This window comes from Arachis hypogaea, chromosome 16 (assembly GCF_003086295.3).
Source record: "Arachis hypogaea cultivar Tifrunner chromosome 16, arahy.Tifrunner.gnm2.J5K5, whole genome shotgun sequence".
Classification (NCBI taxonomy): domain Eukaryota; kingdom Viridiplantae; phylum Streptophyta; class Magnoliopsida; order Fabales; family Fabaceae; genus Arachis; species Arachis hypogaea.
The window spans coordinates 114,271,817-114,289,365 of record NC_092051.1 but is presented as its reverse complement, the minus strand read 5'-3'; the positions used below and the strand labels follow the sequence as shown (position 1 = coordinate 114,289,365).

Sequence of the window (17,549 nt, the reverse complement as noted above, 5' to 3'; positions counted from 1 at the left end):
TTATCAATTGGGCTCTTTCACCTAAATATGAAACTTGATATTAGAACTTTAACACATGAATCACTCCAATAATCTAAAATTCTTAAAAAATATTATGAGCCTTAATGTTTTAAAATCTACCTGTAATGACATAAAAAGTGTATATAAATATCTAATTAATGATGCACCTATCTATTATTTAGTTTTACGTGCAACACCTAAAGAAAAAAGTCAAACCATTTTCATTATGTTCATTATTACAATACCTACTCCATTAGTGTAATAATATAACCGACTCTTCTAATTCTGGCAAATAATACCAACCACCGTATTGTGCATTGAATAAGATTAGGTTCATATTAAAATAAAGCTTCACCAACACCTTTACCATGTAGCAACATCATTCAACTGGCACTTAGCGGGTTCACCAACTGTATAAGGTGAAGAAAAAAAATGACTCAAGTTTGTAATTCAAAATTACAACAAACAAAATAACTGCCTCTGCTGATTGCCTTAAGTTATACAAAGTATTCCATTAAGCAGTAGCTCTTTAAATGGAGGTGATTCACCGTGGCAAGAAGCATTGTTCCAAAGATTGACACCTGATTGATGGTGAGGTCCTCTGATTCTGCACACCTTGGGATGGTTGATTAGATTCCTCTATGGATAGCCCCAAATTCATCACAAGTGAAGCTGTTCCAACTCAAAAGAATGCAAATCTATGAATAAAAAGGTAAATGAAAATAATAAACATGTTTGATTAAGCTAAAAGTGTTTGTTAAATCTTATTACTTTATTTTTCACTGAAACATGAATCCATGTTAATCTGATTTTAGGGATTTCTATTTCAAAATGTGTTAACTTTCCCTTCTCTCAATGTCTAATTTTACCTCTTTAGAGATCTGGGCATCAAAATCGATTGAGTAAATAAATTTGTCTTTGTGTTCCATTCTATTAAATTAATTGAAATAACGATATGCCATGTTTTGAGATACATCTATTTATGGATAGTAAAAGAAAAAAAATTTATAGAATATGGAATCTATTGTGACAATTGATGTATATATTCTGAATGATTAACTTGCTCATTCCTTTCGTAGCTGTAAACTAAGTTGAAATGAATATCACAAATAACAACCATAACCTTCAGTGTAATGAGAACAGTCCCATTTAGTATGTTAAACATTGGTTAAATCGGCAATCAATAGGGAGCATAAACTGGCTTTATGTAGGGTTAGACTCTTGAATGATTTTTCTTATGGAACTTGAACTTGGTTTTACCTGTCATAAGTTAACAGTAATAAATTGATAGATAACTCAAATGTAGATAGAGACAAATGAAGAAGCTATGTTTTTTGTTTTCGCAGTTGATTACGCTTTGATTATTAATACAATTTGATCGGATTAAACCTATTGTGATTTTCTTGTTTAAACTTAAACAATGCTGATCTCTTCACATGATAAAATTTATATATATGTGTTGTTTGTGGCTGTATGGTAGCATCTTACGCATATACAATCTTGGAATATATTGATATTCTTTAGTTTTTAGTATTTTTTAACAGGTAAAACCAATATTGAACTTTATTGTAGATATAGGTGTTAAAAATATAATTACTGTCTCTGGTTGGCATTTTTTTGTTTGCTTTGTAGTTACCTCATTTATAAATTTCAGATTCAATGATTTTTACAGACCTTCATTTGTATTGGTATTTATTAGGACTTAAAGGTTTTAGTGAAGATTCATATTAGCTCCTAATCAGGAGAACTTGTCGTCACATGCCGAGGTGAGTTTTTTTAGTTATGAGCAAATACTCTTATGTTTGTAATTAATTCTTCTAGCTCATTTGACACTCATTTATAAATCAACATGATGTCCTATAGAACAATGTTATTTTTTGCTTATCTGCTGTGTTAGTTTTTTTCATATATCATAGCTTTTTTGAAGAAGTGTGCTTATTGGCAACTGATTTAGTAATACCTTTTTATATTAAATAAATTATCTATTACTTCCAATTAGTATGTGTTGATGTCATAAAATAAAGAAAAAAGAAAAAGAAAAAGCAGAGCTAGCAGAAAAGGTATTACCTGGATCAAATCGGCTTTATTGCAAAAAATGTGCAGAATATGAGAATGTAGTTGATACTGCAGCTTAAGTATACTTGTTCATATAACATTTCTAAACACCTCTTTAAAAACAACGTTATCTGTCTCTGTACGATTTTTCTCACCATGACATAAAAGTATCTTAAGCCCTGCCCTCTGTGTCATCCTAGATGCTGCAACATATAGTTGATCATGTGTGAATACAGGTTTTTTAAGTATTAAACCAACCTTTGATAGTGATTGACCTTGACTTTTGTTGATAGTCATCACATATGATACAATTATAAAAAACTGTCTTCGTTGGAACCTGAATGGTATTCGATGATCGGATGGGCTTAGAGTCATTCTGGGAATAAAAACCTTCTGACCTTTGTTCCTTCCAACACTGCTATGTGCTTTTATTATGTGTTTCCCAAGCTTAGTCACAACTAAGCATGTACCATTGTACAATTCTATTGCGTGGTCAATGTTTCTTAAAAGCATGATAGGAGTTCCGACCTTTAATGTCAACTCATGATTAGGCACTCCTGAACATCTAATTGTATTCAAAAATTTAGGAGTGTGAATGGATGCCAATAGGTCATTATAAGACTCGGTTGGGCATGCCTTGTTTAAACTATAGTATGTTTGTGCTTCAGCCGGATTTAAACTCATTATGGTAGCGTTTGTTTGAGGTACTGAGACAGAGACTGAGAGACTGAGACTCAGTATCGTGTCTGTTAGTTCAGAGACGGGTACTAAAATTTCTGTCTCTGTCTCCAAAATTTCAATATTTCAGTACCTCCAAAAAGTAGGGACACAGGGGACTGAAATTTTTAGAGATGGAGACTGAAACTTTAATAACATTTTATACCTAAAATACTTTCATTTCAATTAATTAATTCCAATTTTACCCTTTGTGCAAATTAAATTAGAGTTTCATTCTTATTTCAATTCCTGTCTCCCATTTTATACCAAACAGAATACTGAGATTTATTTCAATCCCTGTCTCTTAGTCTCTATCTCTCAATCTCAGTCTTTCCGTCTCTGTCTCTCCACCAAACGCTACCTATGAATTGGTTTATTTCATCTACTAATTCCAATGTTGGTGTAAGTATTGCTCGGTCTTCAAGTTTTTCATCAATAATGGTTCCATCAAAAAGTTCAGGATAAGTTACCTTACAAATAGCCTCAATAGGGTCATCCCAGTCTTTAACCAAGATGTCGTCTGGTATAACAATCTTTTGGCACATATCTAGTGCAGTTCCGTGACTCCCATCGCCAATACTAAGTATCCAATTGATGCCAAGGCATCTTAGTCTAGTTTCACTAGCCTTTTTTTGTTTTCATTAGGTTTTATGCTCTTTCTTGAGTCATAAGTAAGTATTTGGATATGAATTTCATGCATCTCTTGATTCAATCAAACTTGGTTGTTTATGTGCTTTTCATAAGGTTTTTATGCAAATTTTGCTTGATGATTGAATGATGCAAATATCTTGTGAAGTATAGCAAACTTTGATGCAAGTGTTTGATTGATGATAGGTGAAAAGGAAGCTAAGGAAGGGAGAGCAAACAAGCAACAAAAAGGGGCCATAGAAAGGATCAAAGGGAAGCAACATTGGTGGCCAAAGCTGGCTCACCAACGTTGCCTCAAACGTTGAGGAAAGAAGAAGAGACCAACGTTGGAGCCAAAGTTGGTGCTCCAACGTTAGGTCCAACGTCCATGCTTAAAGAGGTGCAAAGTTGGAGCCAAAGTTGGCTTCCAACTTTGCCCCAAACGTTGGCCAAGAAAAGTGCATAGTTGGAGCCAAAGTTGGACTCCAACTATGCCTCAAACTATAAGCAAGAAGGCAACATTTGAGCCCGAAGTTGGACCTCAAACGCTACCTCAAATGTTGGCCAAGAGAAGGGTGCATAGTTGGAGCCAAAGTTGGACTCCAACTATGGGTCCAACATTGAGGTAGAAAGGTGCCAACGTTGGAGGAAACATTGGTGGTCCAATGTTACCTCCAACGTGCTCGAAAAATTTCAAGTTTTGGAGAGTGGGAAAATGTGCAACGACGCGTACGCGTGGATGTGCTTTTTAGCCAATCGGCACGCACGCGTAGGTCACGCGTACGCGTGGATAGGCAGATGTTGGTGGTCCAATGTTGGGGCCAACATGGAGTCCAACGTGCTCAATAAACTTCCAAACCAAATTGTGAAGGGACGCGTACGCGTGGTTCACGAGTACGCGTGGATGAGTAATTTTGCCAATTGACGTGCATGCGTAGGCGACGCGTACGTGTGGATAAGCAAACGTTGAACTCCAACATGAGGTCCAACGTTGAGTCAAACGCTGGGTTAAACTTCAGGGCCAACGTCCCAGCCTTGTTTGGCAAAGTTTGACCCAACGTTTGAGCTCAAACCTTGAACTCCAACGTCAACCCAACTTCAATACAAAAACGCACCCAGGGAGAGTATGAACGTTAACTTTTAAACGTCCTCATCAAACGTCACTAAAGGCCACTCTCAACTAGCTTCAACAGAGTCCAAAGGGCCCAGTCCAAGTACTTGAAGATTGAATGAAGAAAGTGTATAAATAGATTAGAGTTTAAGTTAGAAAGGGGGGTGCTTACACACTGAGTGCTGTAACTCTGCCCAATTTTATTCTGCAAATTTTAGTTTACTTTGAATGTACTTTTTCATTCCAACTTCCATTCCCAGAGCTATGAACAACTAAACCCCTTTCATTGGGTTAGGGAGCTCTGTTGTACTTCAATGGATCAATAGTAGTTTCCATTCTTTTTCTTCTTTCTTTTCTCTTGATTTTGCTAGAAAGCTTTCGGTCTTAATTCAATTGAGCAGTTGGCTCGACGTAGAAGCTGTTCATATTTGGATTTTCTTTGAGCCTCGAGAGAGGGATGAGGAAATCATGCTAGAAATGCTTTCTCATGTTGGACTGGATTGGGGGTTGGATGGATATAGTGCATGTAATCCTACCAATACTTTGATCTAGAAAAACATGTGGTATAATCAGTGACCATACTTCATCTCTTCCCATGAACAATTAAACCAAGACATTGGGCAATTGTTCAAGCTTAGAGAGATTGGTGAGGCAAGACATTAGAATCCAATTACCTAAGATTGCCAAGAAAATCAATGAGTGTCTTGATTGAGGAAGAGATGAAGATGAACTTGATCCGGAGAATGCAACATCTCCTAAGCCCAATGAATTCTCCATCTCTGATCTACCCATTCTCTTTAATTTCTGTTATTCATTTTTATGTTTAATCACCCCATTCCCATTTATTTTTCTGCACTTTAATTTCTTCTCTCTACCTTCTGCAGTTTACTTTTAGTCAATTACATTCTTTGCAATTTACTTTTCCCGCCATTTATTTTTCAGCAATTCCATATTCAAATCTGCCTAGTTCAACTAGAACACTCCTCCAATTAAAGTTGATCAACCAATCAATCCCTGTGGGATTCGACCTCACTCTATTGTGAGTTTTTACTTGACGACAATCCGGTGTACTTGCCAGTGGAAATTTGTCGAGAGACAAGTTTTTGAGCATCAAGTTTATGACGTCATTGCCGGGAATTGATTTTGTATTGACAATGATTAAATTGGAGGATAACTAGATTGAGCAATTTTCTTTTCTTTTGTTGTTTACAATTTCCTTTTGCACTTTCATTTATTTTTCTTTGTTCTTTTACTTTTCAGCTCAACTAATTCACTAACTCCACTAACTGTTTGATTAATTACTCTAACCACATTTTTTATTAACTATGAGTTTTCCACTTGCTGTTTGCCTTTGTTTGCTGAGTGCATGACAGGTAGACGAGGTGAGACTTCAACATCTTTTGACAGTGTACCCGAAAGAACCTTCCTTAGATTAAGGAGGGAAGCAAGAGGCAAGGGAGTAGTTGGAGAAGAAGAGTTGGAAGAAGATCTAGACATTGTTATGGAGGAAGAGGTTCATAACCATGCTGGAGAAGGTGCTGGTAATCATGCACCACAAGAGAGGAGAGTGCTAGGCTCATACATTAACCCCAACCCTGGGAATTGTGGGAGCAGCATTCTAAAGCCAACCATCCATGCCAACAATTTTGAATTAAAGCCACAACTCATCACCCTAGTTCAAAACAATTGTTCTTTCGGAGGGAGTGTCCAAGAAGACCCCAACCAATATCTAACCACCTTCCTGAGAATATGTGATACTATGAAGTCTAATGGTGTTCATCTTAACACCTATAGATTGCTCTTGTTCCCATTCTCTCTCAGGGACAAGGCATCTAAGTGGCTAGAGTCATTTTCTAAGGAGAGCCTCACAACTTGGAAAGATGTGGTAAACAAGTTCTTGGCAAGATTTTATCCCCCACAAAGATTTAATAGGCTGAGAGCAGAGGTTCAAACATTCAGACAACAAGATGGGGAGACGCTTTATGAAGCATGGGAAAGATATAAAGACTTGACAAGGAAGTGTCCCCCGGATATGTTCAATGAGTGGGTGCAACTACATATTTTATATGAGGGACTGTCATATGAGTCGAAAAATGCTCTAGACCATTCTTCTGGAGGCTCTCTCAATAAGAAGAAGACCATTGAAGAGGCTATTGATGTCATTGAAACAGTGGCTAATACTGAGTATCTCTATGCCTCTGAAAGAAGAAACAATAGAGGAGTGATGGAGCTGAATAACATGGATGCAATTCTGGCTCAAAACAAGATGATTGCTAAGCAACTAGCTTATCTAACCAAGCAAATAGAGAAGAATCAAGCTACAGCAATCCACACTTGACCATCAACACAAGAAGAGCTCAATGCAGAGGAAGGGGAAGATTGGGAGCAAGCCAACTACATTGGAAATTCATCAAGACAACCCCATGACCCATACTCAAAAACCTACAACCCTGGTTGGAAGAACTACCCAAACTTTGGGTGGAAAAACCAATATAACTAGAGCCAAGACCAAAGACCTCACAACTCCAACTACCACAACAACTCAACCTACCAACAACCCAACCAGAGATCATACCAACCCTCATAAAACACCTATCCCCAGCCTCCATATCAAGTCCAAAATAGTCACTCTCAACCCCCAAATTCTAACCCACCACCACCATTAGAGGATAGGCTGTCCAAGATTGAAGCCTTGTTGGAAAATCTTTGTAAAGACGTTCAAGACAACAGAACATTCAAGGAGGAAGTAAGGGCTAGTATGAAAAGTCGATGAGAGACTATCAAGAATCTTGAATCCCAAGTAGGATATTTGTTTCAACAAATCCCTAAGCCCACTGACAGCTTTCCAAGTGACACTGAGAAGAATCCAAGAGGAAAAACAAAAAAAGTGAGATGGGAAGAATACAAGGCAACTACCCTTGCAAGTGAAGATGATATGGAGGAAGAAATTAGCAGGCCATCAGAGCATACCCAAGGAGTTCCAGAAGGGAAGATGGAAGAGGCAGAACAAATGACTAGCCCTGAACAAAAAAAGGAATCAAAAGAGAAAGAAGTCCTTCAACCTTATGTGCCAAAAGCACCATTCCCTCAAAGACTCAGGGATGGTGAGAAGGAGAAAACATACACTAGATTCCTGGATGTATTTAAGTCTCTTCAGGTCAATATTCCCTTCCTTGAGGCCCTTCAACAGATGCCCACATACATTAAATGTATGAAAGAGTTTCTGACTAAGAAGAGTACCCTGAAGGGAGGACAGACAGTAGTGCTGAATAAGGAATGTAGTGCTCTCATCCAGAAGAACATGCCTACAAAGAAAAAGGATCCAGGAAGTTTTCATATTCCCTGTACCATAGGAGATATAATGATTGACAGAGGATTTTGTGATCTGGGAGCAGCATAAATGTAATGCCTTTATCTCTCATGAAGATGCTGCAAATTAATGAGTTGAAACCCACAAATGTGATCCTTCAATTGGCTGACAAGACCTAGAAACAAGCACTAGGAGTAGTGGAAAATATAATGGTAAAGGTTGGGAAGTACTTCCTTCCTACAGATTTTGTTGTTCTTGAGATGGAAGAAAGCTACCTCCATCTAATCATTCTGGGGAGACCTTTTTTGGCAACTGGCAGAGCACTTATAGATGTTGAGCAAGGCGAGTTGATATTGAGGATACATGATGAGCAATTCACCTTCCATGTCTTCAAACCCTCACATGATCTAGATCAAGAGAAGGAATGCATGAAGGATGATCTTAGTGATACAAACCTGAAAGAAGCACCCATTGAACCATCCCCAGAGAATCTGAAGTCACACCTAAAAGAGAAGGAAGAAGTAAAGGTGACGTTACAGACTAAGGAAATTAAGGAGGAATTAGGGTCACAACTCTCACATGAGACAAGAAAGAAGGACCCTCATGACACTGGCACTGGAGTATTACTTGAAGAAGGGAAAAGAGTTGGAAAGAAGACACCAAAGGGATGGAAGAATAAGAAGATCCCTACAGAGGATTTTTTTTCCTAGGGACAAGGTGATATCATGGTTCTAAAAACCGAACTGGACCGGTCGATTTAACCAGAATAATCGGAAACCGGTCACCTAGCCGTCCGGGTAAGCTCAGAAACTGCCTGGCAAAAAACCGGTAAAAAAACTGGGTGAATCGGCGGTTAACCGGTGAACCGGGAGAACCGTCCGATTTTTTAGCAATTTTTTGTTTGAAAGTAAAAGTGCTAAACGGCGTCGTTTTGTCTCTTAAAAAAAGAAAGAAAGAAAAGAAAGGTTAAACGCCTAACGAAGCCCTAATCAGTAATCAGAAATCACCTCGAAGCCAGAAGAGGAATCAGCAGTTCAGCACCCACAGCAACTAGCTCTCTCCTCTTCGCAATCGCATTGCCACCACCACCAATCGAGCAGCCACCGCCATCGCCACCGCATCCCGCAGCCACAGCAACGACGGCGTTGACCACCGCAACCACCACCTCCTCCTCGTTGGTCGTCGCCGAGCTTGCCTCCTCTTTCGTCGTCGCCGAGCTCGCCTCCTCTTTTGTCGCCGTTACTCGCCGCCAGTAATATTCTCGGTTATTCCTCCTCACTGCCTTCTGATTTTCTGTGCTTGATTTTATGATTTATTTGTTTGCGATTTTGATTTATTTGTTATCTGTTCATGATTTGTTTGTTTGCTGGATTCATGATTTTGATTTTTGATTTTCTGAGGTTATTTGTTCATGATGAATTTGTTTGCTGCTTCATGATTTTGGTTGCTGAATTATTTATTTGTTCATAGTTTTCTGAAGTTATTTTCTGGTCTTTGATTTTCTGATTATTACAGATGAAACAATCACAAAGTAACCCACAGCCACAAGATAATGCTGTTCAAGATTCTCAAACTGGTTCATCTAGAGGTAAATCTGATCTAGCTTGGCAATATTTTATAGTGAAGTATGACAAAAATAACAAGGCTCAATATACATGTATTTTCTGCTTGAATACTTACAATGGAGGGGGGATATATAGAATGAAATATCATCTTGCAAAAATTCTTGGACAAATTAAAGTTTGTAACAAAGTAACTGAAGATGTTAAACTTCAATTCAAAAGGCTTTTAGAGGAAAACAAAAAAATAAGACAGAAAAAAGAAAATTTATAGCTGATTGTTATGATGTGGAAAGTGAAACACAAGTGGAAGAAGAGTGTGAAACGCCTAATCCTGTACAACCTCCGGCTCCTGCAACAATGGGAGACAAAGGAAAGAGAAGAGCGATTGCTGCTACTCCAATTAGAAGTTATTTTAAGGGAAGGACTATGCCAGGCTCTCAACCAACTTTGAAAAGTGTCTTGGCCAGTAAACAAGTTGTGCACAAGGTTAAGTTGGGGCTTGCAAGATGGATCATTGATGCACGGATTCCATTCAATGCATTTCAATCGCCTTACTTTCAACCTGCCTTGGACGGCGTTGCTACAATTGGACCTGGTTTCAAGGGACTGTCATATGATGAAATGAAAGTTCATTTGCTGGCCGATCTTAAGAAGGAGTGTCAGTTGCTTGTTGAAGGTTATAGGAGCTCGTGGAAAAGCACTGGTTGTACACTGATAGTAGATAGCTGGACCGATCAAAGGCAGCGTACGTTAATTAATTTTCTAGTTTATTGTCCTGCTGGTATGTCATTCGTTAAGTCTGTTGATGCTTCTAATATGATAAAAACTGTCGATACCTTGTTTAAATTGTTTGCTGAGGTTATTGAGTGGGTTGGGTCTAGTAACATTGTGCATGTGGTTACTGATAATGCTGCAAATTATGTATCTGCTAGAAAACTTATTCATGAAAAGTATCCAAACATTTTTTGGTCTCCTTGTGCTGCTCACTGCATAAATCTTATTTTGAAAGACATAGCAAGTATTCCTCACATAGCTGATCTTGCCTCTCGTGCTTCAAAAGTGACTGTGTTTGTTTACAATCAATGATTTTCTTGTCATGGCTTAGAAAAAGAAAAGATTGGAAAGAAATTGTTCGACCAGGAGTTACACGTTTTGCTACTATTTTCATTACTTTGAAAAGTATATATGATCATAAAGAAGACTTGCAATCATTGGTGGTGGACAAATATTTCACTTTTCATAAATTATCCAAGAGTGTCAATGGGAAGATGGTTAGCTCAATTATCTTGGATAGTAAGTTTTTGGAGGATTGTATTACTACTGTTATGCTTGTTGGTCCTCTTATTAAGTTATTGAGGCTTGTTGATGCTGATGAGAAACCTTCTCTGGGTATCGTGTATGAGGGCATGCAAAGAGCCAAAATTGCTATCAAGATAATGTTTAGAAATAGAAAATCTGCATACACACCTTATACAAGTATCTTAAAAATGTGGTGGGATAAGCATTTGAAGCGTGACCTCCATGCAGCAGCATACTTTTTTAATCCAGATTTCTTCTATAGTGAGGGGTTTGTTGAGAAGCCAAATATCTTGAAGTCTTTGCTTGATTTATTTAATATTGAAACTCTTTGCGATGACTCAGTTACCGCAATGCAAGAGATACAGTTGTATCGAGATCGAAAAGGAAGTTTCGGAAGGAAAAGTGCTTTGAAAGCAATTAAGAGACTTGAACCTGGTAAGTTGTTATATTTCTATGTTCAATTTACTTTGAAAATGGTTCGGTTGGGACCCGAAAAGGATGACAAAGTCCAACTTTAAGGGAAAATACTGTCCAATTTTTGTAAAAATATATGAAAAGTGATTTCATTTTAAAAATCTGATTTATAAGCTTATTTTTGAGAAATTATTGATTTGATTTGTTAATAATTTTTTGTCTGACTTAATAACACAATATTTGAAAGGTCTTAATTTTATTAAAATAAAAAGTGGCTGAGCTTCAAAGAAAATTTTTTAATTACTAAAAACTATTTGATTTCAATTTATTACAGAAAATCTTATTTTTAGCTTTATTTATTAAGAAAATATAAGGTTTAACATTCAGTTTTTGAGAATGGATTTTGTTTCAAGTTATGTCTTGAACTCGGTTTATTAAGTAAAAGGACCTTTGCCACAGAAGAGCAGAGAGCAGAAACTGAAAAGATATTGAGTATTGTTGGGCCTTAGTGCCAAGTGTCTAGTGAGGACGGCGATACGTAACGCTCACTGGAAGCCGTGGGCCTTGTGTGTGAATTATTGTGCGAGGACGCCCGTAAATATAGAATGGCTTTCAGGAAAAAGGGTCACATGCTTCAGCTGGGGAATCAGCGCCTGTAAGTACTTGCAGAGATCATGTTCGACATACTTCAGCTGGAGAATCAACGCCTGCATGAAGTAGAAACTTGAAGAGGTTATGTCGCTGGAATGCCTTATCCGATTACGAGTTGGATTGCGTCGGGTGCAGGTCGAAACCGACAAATGAGCTCATTACCTGCAATAGGAATAGACATGCATCATACTTGTTTGCGCATATTTGTTTGTGAGTGTGTTTCCTGTGATTGTGGGTGTGCTAAATGGCTGTTTGAATTATGTGTTCTATAATTATTGAATTGAATTGTCTCTTGTTGACTGTTATTGCTGACCAAGTCTATATAAAATGAGCTTAACTTCTAACCCCAACCCTACTAAGAACTTCCTAGTTCTTACCCCTATCTCCACCCCTTTCAACTACAGGTGTGAAGGATTAGTGCGGAATTACAAGAGCATAGAAGATTGAGTTTGTGAGTTAAGTTCTTAGATTTTATTTTTTCCCTCGTCATTTATTGTTTTTAGTTTTAGAGGGGATAGGACTTGTATTCGAGTATCTTGAAATAAGTCTATGTAAATAATGCTATGTGAATATATATCTTTGTGATTAAGTAATTAAAGTGAAAACTTTCCATTTTCTTAACTGAAGTTTCAATTTGTATTCACGAAAACTCAATATTAAATAAACATAGTATACAATTAAAAGAATTGAGGTAAGTAGCGCTCGAACTTTTAGTGCGATCATGAGGTGCTAAAAGTTAGGATGTTACACAAGTCCCCACGTGCTGAGTTAATGAAACACGTACATCCTCATGTTTTGGGCTTTCCAAAAACCGCAATAGCCATTTTCTGAAACTATTTTAAAGCAAAGATGAAGGGACAGAGAGAACACACACATTCATACCATTTCTTTACATTTTTCTTAGTTTTTGTTCATAATATTAGTGAGAAAAGCTCCCACTTCTCTTTAAATTTTTCTAGGATTTAATTCAATTTTGTTTTTAGTTTTGAATTTCAATCTTATTAATTTGTAATTTTGAGTTTATTTACTTTTTTCTTTTTTTACACTATTTGGTTTGGATTTCTTGTTAAGTTTATTTTGTTTCATTTTTCATTTTGATGACTATGTAAATTCTTAATTTTCATAAATGTAGTCAATGTTTTAAGTTTTATATATGCTTGTTTAAGTTATTAGTATTAGTTTCTTGTATTAATTAGTTGTGTTCTTTATTAATTCTTGTAATTTATGATGATTTTCATTCATGTTAACTAAGGGTTTAATAAAATATTTATATTGATTATGGAGTAGATTTTCTCTTTCTTAGCTGAGGTTTGTAAGACCCAGGACTTTGAAAAGTCTTTTTATGATCAAGTCTCAAATCATATAGTTATTTACAGCCTCAATTTCAGAAATTATTTTATTAAAGATAATTAAGGCAAGTTTTGATTTATTGAATTTGAGATAAGTTATGGTTATTATCCAATTTTACAATTATTGGATTATTTTCTATATTTAAATCATATAGTTGGTAGTTGTGAAATAAAAATGATTTTTATATGATTTTGGACTAAATAATTAATATTTTAGAATATTGATATTACTATTTTGAAAAATGAAGAAATTAAGTATATTATTTCTAATTTTTAGATTTGGGCATTTGTATTGAAAATAATTTGTGAAATTGATGAGCAAGTAGTATTTTCTATATATAATTAGTGTTGGATTTAATTTGGATTTCAATTATTATATTATTCCCAATTTTATGTGAAATTACCAAAATGCCCCTAACCCTAATTTTATTCAAAAACCCTAACCTTGAAACCCTAACCCAATGACCCGTACCCGACCCGGTTCCCTTCACACACACAGCCGCAGCAGCAGACAACCCCTTTCATCCCTCCTTCCCCAAAACAGCAGCAAACACACAAACCCCTCCAATGGAAACAGAACAGAGAGAGAGGGGCTGAGTCGCGGATGAGGAGAGGAGGAGGGAAGCTCGTTGCGCCGCGCGCTGGGCTCCGCCGCCGCTAGAACCGCGCGAGTGACAGAGGGCAGCTCACCGCGTTGCGCCGCCTCTGCAGTCCATGCCGGCCTGGTACCACCATCGCCAACGCATCCTTGCCCAGCCGCGTTTCTGTCACCCATCAACTGTTCCGTCGCTGGAGGAGTATCACGAAGGCGAGAGAGAGAGAGAGGGAGGGCGTCGCGCCTGTCACGAGTTCGCCGCCACCACCGCGCCATCGCCAGAAAGAGCAGAATCGACATGGGGTTGGCTCGCGAGTGGGGGTGGTCGCGAGCTTGGAGCCGCCGCACCATCGTCACTACTGCGTCCACGCTGGTTGTCGCCGCCGTGATGCACTCGAGGGGAGAGAGGTCACACTGGAAGGTTGGCCGTCAGGGGCGCTGTTGCTGCGAACCAGCCGCCGCCGTGCATTCTCGTTGCCGCCACTGACCGGCCAAGTCGCCTCGCCATGGTCACCGTCGTGGGTTTTGCTGGTGGTGAGGAAGGGACGCTGCCTTGTGACATCGCGGCGTGCTTGGGCACTGTTGCTGTAAGCGCGCCATCACCGGAGCTGGGTGGTTGCTGTCATGGGAACCGTGAAAGAAGGAAGGAGAGGTCGTGCCGCTGTTCTGGCCGCCAGAGCTTCTGGCTGCCCTTGCCGTCGCCGGAAAAGTCTATCGGTAAGGGTCTTAAGTTGGTTCCCCTTTCCGTTGAGTTTCTGGAAACCTCACTGTCACTGCATATGGTTCAGGTCATCGCTGCCGCTTGAGGTGGCTGCCGGGCTGCCGCCAAATCGGTTCGGAGACCGCCGCTGTTTCGGTTCAGCCGTTCCTTCTTCGGTTCGGTAAGCGTTTAGATTTGAAAGCCTTTTAGTTACCGTTCTGTTATCATACGCTGAGGTTTGTGGCGTTAATTGCTATAGGATTGAGTTTTGGTTGTTGTATGTTGCGATTCGAGTTGTTGAGACTGTTGCGAAAGTGGCTTGGAGCTGAGATTTTGGTTGCCGTCAGTTCGGGTTGAGGCGGAAAGGACTTGATGGGGCGTTTGGGTTATGGAATTGCGTTTTGAGGTAGGGGCGCTTTCCAAAAACTAAGTTTTATGTATTGGAATTATTACATATGGATACTGATGTGAGATATTGTGTATTTGGTGATTTTATCTGTCTTATGTATTATTTGACTGACTCGAATGATTATGGATGTTGGTTTGGCTGAATTGTTGTGCGGCTTTGTGAAATGTAATATTTTAAAGTTGATTCTTTAAAGATTTGAAATCTGAGTTTAATCCGCTGAGGATTGATTTGATTTGAGTTAATCGTTTTGATGATTTGCAAAGTCGAATGCACTTTTAAATTCAGCCTGGTTTACTTTAATTGATTTGGTTTTAGACAAATGATTTGTTATTGAGCCGTTTCTTTAAAGCTTTGGAAATGAGTTAAATCGGTTGATATTGAGTTGATTTTGAAATGGTTTTCTTGAAATATGCCACTGAGGCGACTGTTGGATTTAGCTTGCCTTGAATTGATTTCTGGTTTTGAGCTGTTGAAAAGGAATGAGAAACGGTTTAGTTGGGACCCGAACCGGGTGGCAAAAGTCCAAGTTTTAGGGGAGGTGCTGCCGAAATTTCTACAAAATCCTACACTTGTTTGTAAGTTGTTTAAAATGGGTTGGATTTGAGAAATTGTATTATTTGATTTATTAAGAGAATATTTATGTTTTCAAGCTTAATTTATTTAATGAACTTTATGCGTTGAGTTCGGCTTATTTAGAAATGAACTATTTGTACAGTTTGAATCACTGAAGGAAAGAATGACGCTCTAATATTGATTTCAATATAAAAAGGAGCTTTTAGTGATTTTAAAAGAATCTAGACTTTTGATTGAGTAATCAAGTTTGATGCATTTTGGAAGAGTTAGAAAAATGGGTTCCAAAAAGAAACCTGAAAGTGGGTTGATTCCAATGAACCGGTTCTGTTTCAAATGAGTTGATTTTTGGACCGGGTTGGAACTTGTGATTTTGTATGATCGGTTTCATAATAAAGCCAGTTTTATTTACTTGAACCGAGAATCTATGATTTTAAGAGTTTCAATGAATGTTAAGGAATTTATATAAGTTGACCTTCCCTAAAGACTTGGGACTCTGGCGAGGAACTTTTGTTATAAAATTCCATTGTTGGATGGGTGATTTTGAATGTTCGCAAAATGAATCTTTAACTTTCCATGGTTTTGGAAGTTTTGAAAAGAGAATGCCGAGAGTGGCTTTGTTTTAAAAAGGGAACTCACTTTTAGAAAATTTGGCTTATGAGCCTGAGATGATTTGAGAAATGAGATCTTTAAAGCCAAGGCTGAAAAGAGTTAAAATTTGATTTCAAAGTGAAATGGCTTGAGAAAAGTGATTTATGGCTTAAATGCCGGTTTTATGAAATTGATGATGTTGGATGGTGGAAGTGCTGTTTTATTATGGGCCGGAGTGGCTATGTATGATTATGAACATTGACTGGTTTTGGATTGAACCGTGAGCCGGAATGGCTGTGTATGATATTGATTTATGGCTGATTGTCGAATGAATTATGGGCCGTAAGGCTGACTATGAATTATGAATTTAAGCCGGATTGCTGAGATGGATGTTGATCCATGGCTGGGACTGAATGAATATATGTTTGAGATACCTGGGCAGTAGCAAGGGTTGTGGTTCGTCCCACTTGCTCCAGGTCAGAGAATGTGACGCCTGGGTAGTAGCGGTAGTAGTGGTGAATCCACTCGCTCCAGGTTGAGCTTTTAAACACCCGCCTGGGTAGTAGCCGCAGTAGTAGTTATTCCACTGGCTCTGGGTTGAGCGGGTAGTAGCAAGGGGGTTGTAGCTCAAACTTACTTGCTCCGCGATGGGTGTTTCTGTCCATGGTTAGCTACCAGGACGTGTCGGGTTGGCTATATAACCGACAGATGATATCATCAGCCACTAGGGACAGGCATGCATCATATGCATTTGTGTGACTTTGGTTGGGTGTGCATATTATACTTGGTTTGCCTATGTGATTAACTGCTAATTGTTCTACTTGCTATAACTGTTGTTTGTGGTTGAACTTCCTATCTGTGTTTGCAACTGGGACTCTGTTGGATTATGGTGATTTGGTTGATGGTTGGATTGTTTGGGCCTAGGGCCGTGGTTGGATTGTTTGGGCCTAGGGCCGTGGTTGGAATGAGATGAACCGATGGTTGGTTTCAGTTTTATGTTTCTGATTTGGAATAAAATATGAAATGCTATTTTGTTTCAGCATAGATAAACCGTTTTGAAAGACTTTTGAGTTTTTGAGAATTGAATGGTTCCTCTTTCAGAAAAGATTTCCGACTTTACTTTTATTGTAAACCGATGTTTTTGAAAAGAGGCATGAGACGGTTATTAATCACTGGTACGGTTTATCTTCAAGTATCCTATTACAGTAATTCCCAAAAACCCTCTACTGAGAACCCTTTCGAGGATGATGTTCTCACCCCCCTACATTTTTCCCCTTTCAGGATATGGGCGCAGAAGTTACGAAGAGTTTATTTAGTTGTTGATGAGATGCTTGTATTGCTTTAGTATATTTTTTTGTACCCTCGCCTTTATCTTGATATATTCTGCAAGAGGGATAGGAATTGTATTGGTTAATGCTTGTAATATTATATATGTATATGTATATATATGGATGTACTTTGTATGAGTTGTTGTAAGTTGTATGGTATTTATGGATGTACATTATCGAACGAAAGTATTTTTGGGAGCGGTACTGCGGTTTAAAGTTTCAAACAGGCTCATATGTTAGTATTAAATATTATAAGTGTCG

At 38.2% G+C, this 17,549-nt stretch overlaps 2 protein-coding genes across 5 annotated transcripts; both read left to right on the top strand.

The window, feature by feature from the left end:
- Positions 1-266: 266 nt before the first annotated feature.
- On the top strand, positions 267-17,455 carry LOC112754688 (uncharacterized). Of its 4 annotated transcripts, none has more exons than XM_072220957.1 (5): positions 267-712; positions 1,700-1,766; positions 3,607-9,072; positions 9,336-9,408; positions 17,242-17,455. In XM_072220957.1, exon 3 carries the CDS (start codon positions 5,877-5,879, stop codon positions 6,846-6,848), a length of 972 nt encoding a protein of 323 aa, XP_072077058.1. In that variant the 5' UTR covers positions 267-712; positions 1,700-1,766; positions 3,607-5,876; the 3' UTR covers positions 6,849-9,072; positions 9,336-9,408; positions 17,242-17,455. The 4 variants fall into 4 exon arrangements, with proteins under 4 accessions (XP_072077058.1, XP_072077056.1, XP_072077057.1 ...); XM_072220955.1 differs by having other exon boundaries at positions 3,607-9,084; XM_072220956.1 differs by lacking the exon at positions 17,242-17,455 and having other exon boundaries at positions 9,336-10,497.
- On the top strand, positions 9,740-10,468 carry LOC140172853 (uncharacterized). Its single transcript, XM_072220613.1, has one exon. The coding sequence runs from the start codon at positions 9,740-9,742 to the stop codon at positions 10,466-10,468; it is 729 nt and encodes a 242-aa protein (XP_072076714.1).
- Positions 17,456-17,549: the final 94 nt, after the last annotated feature.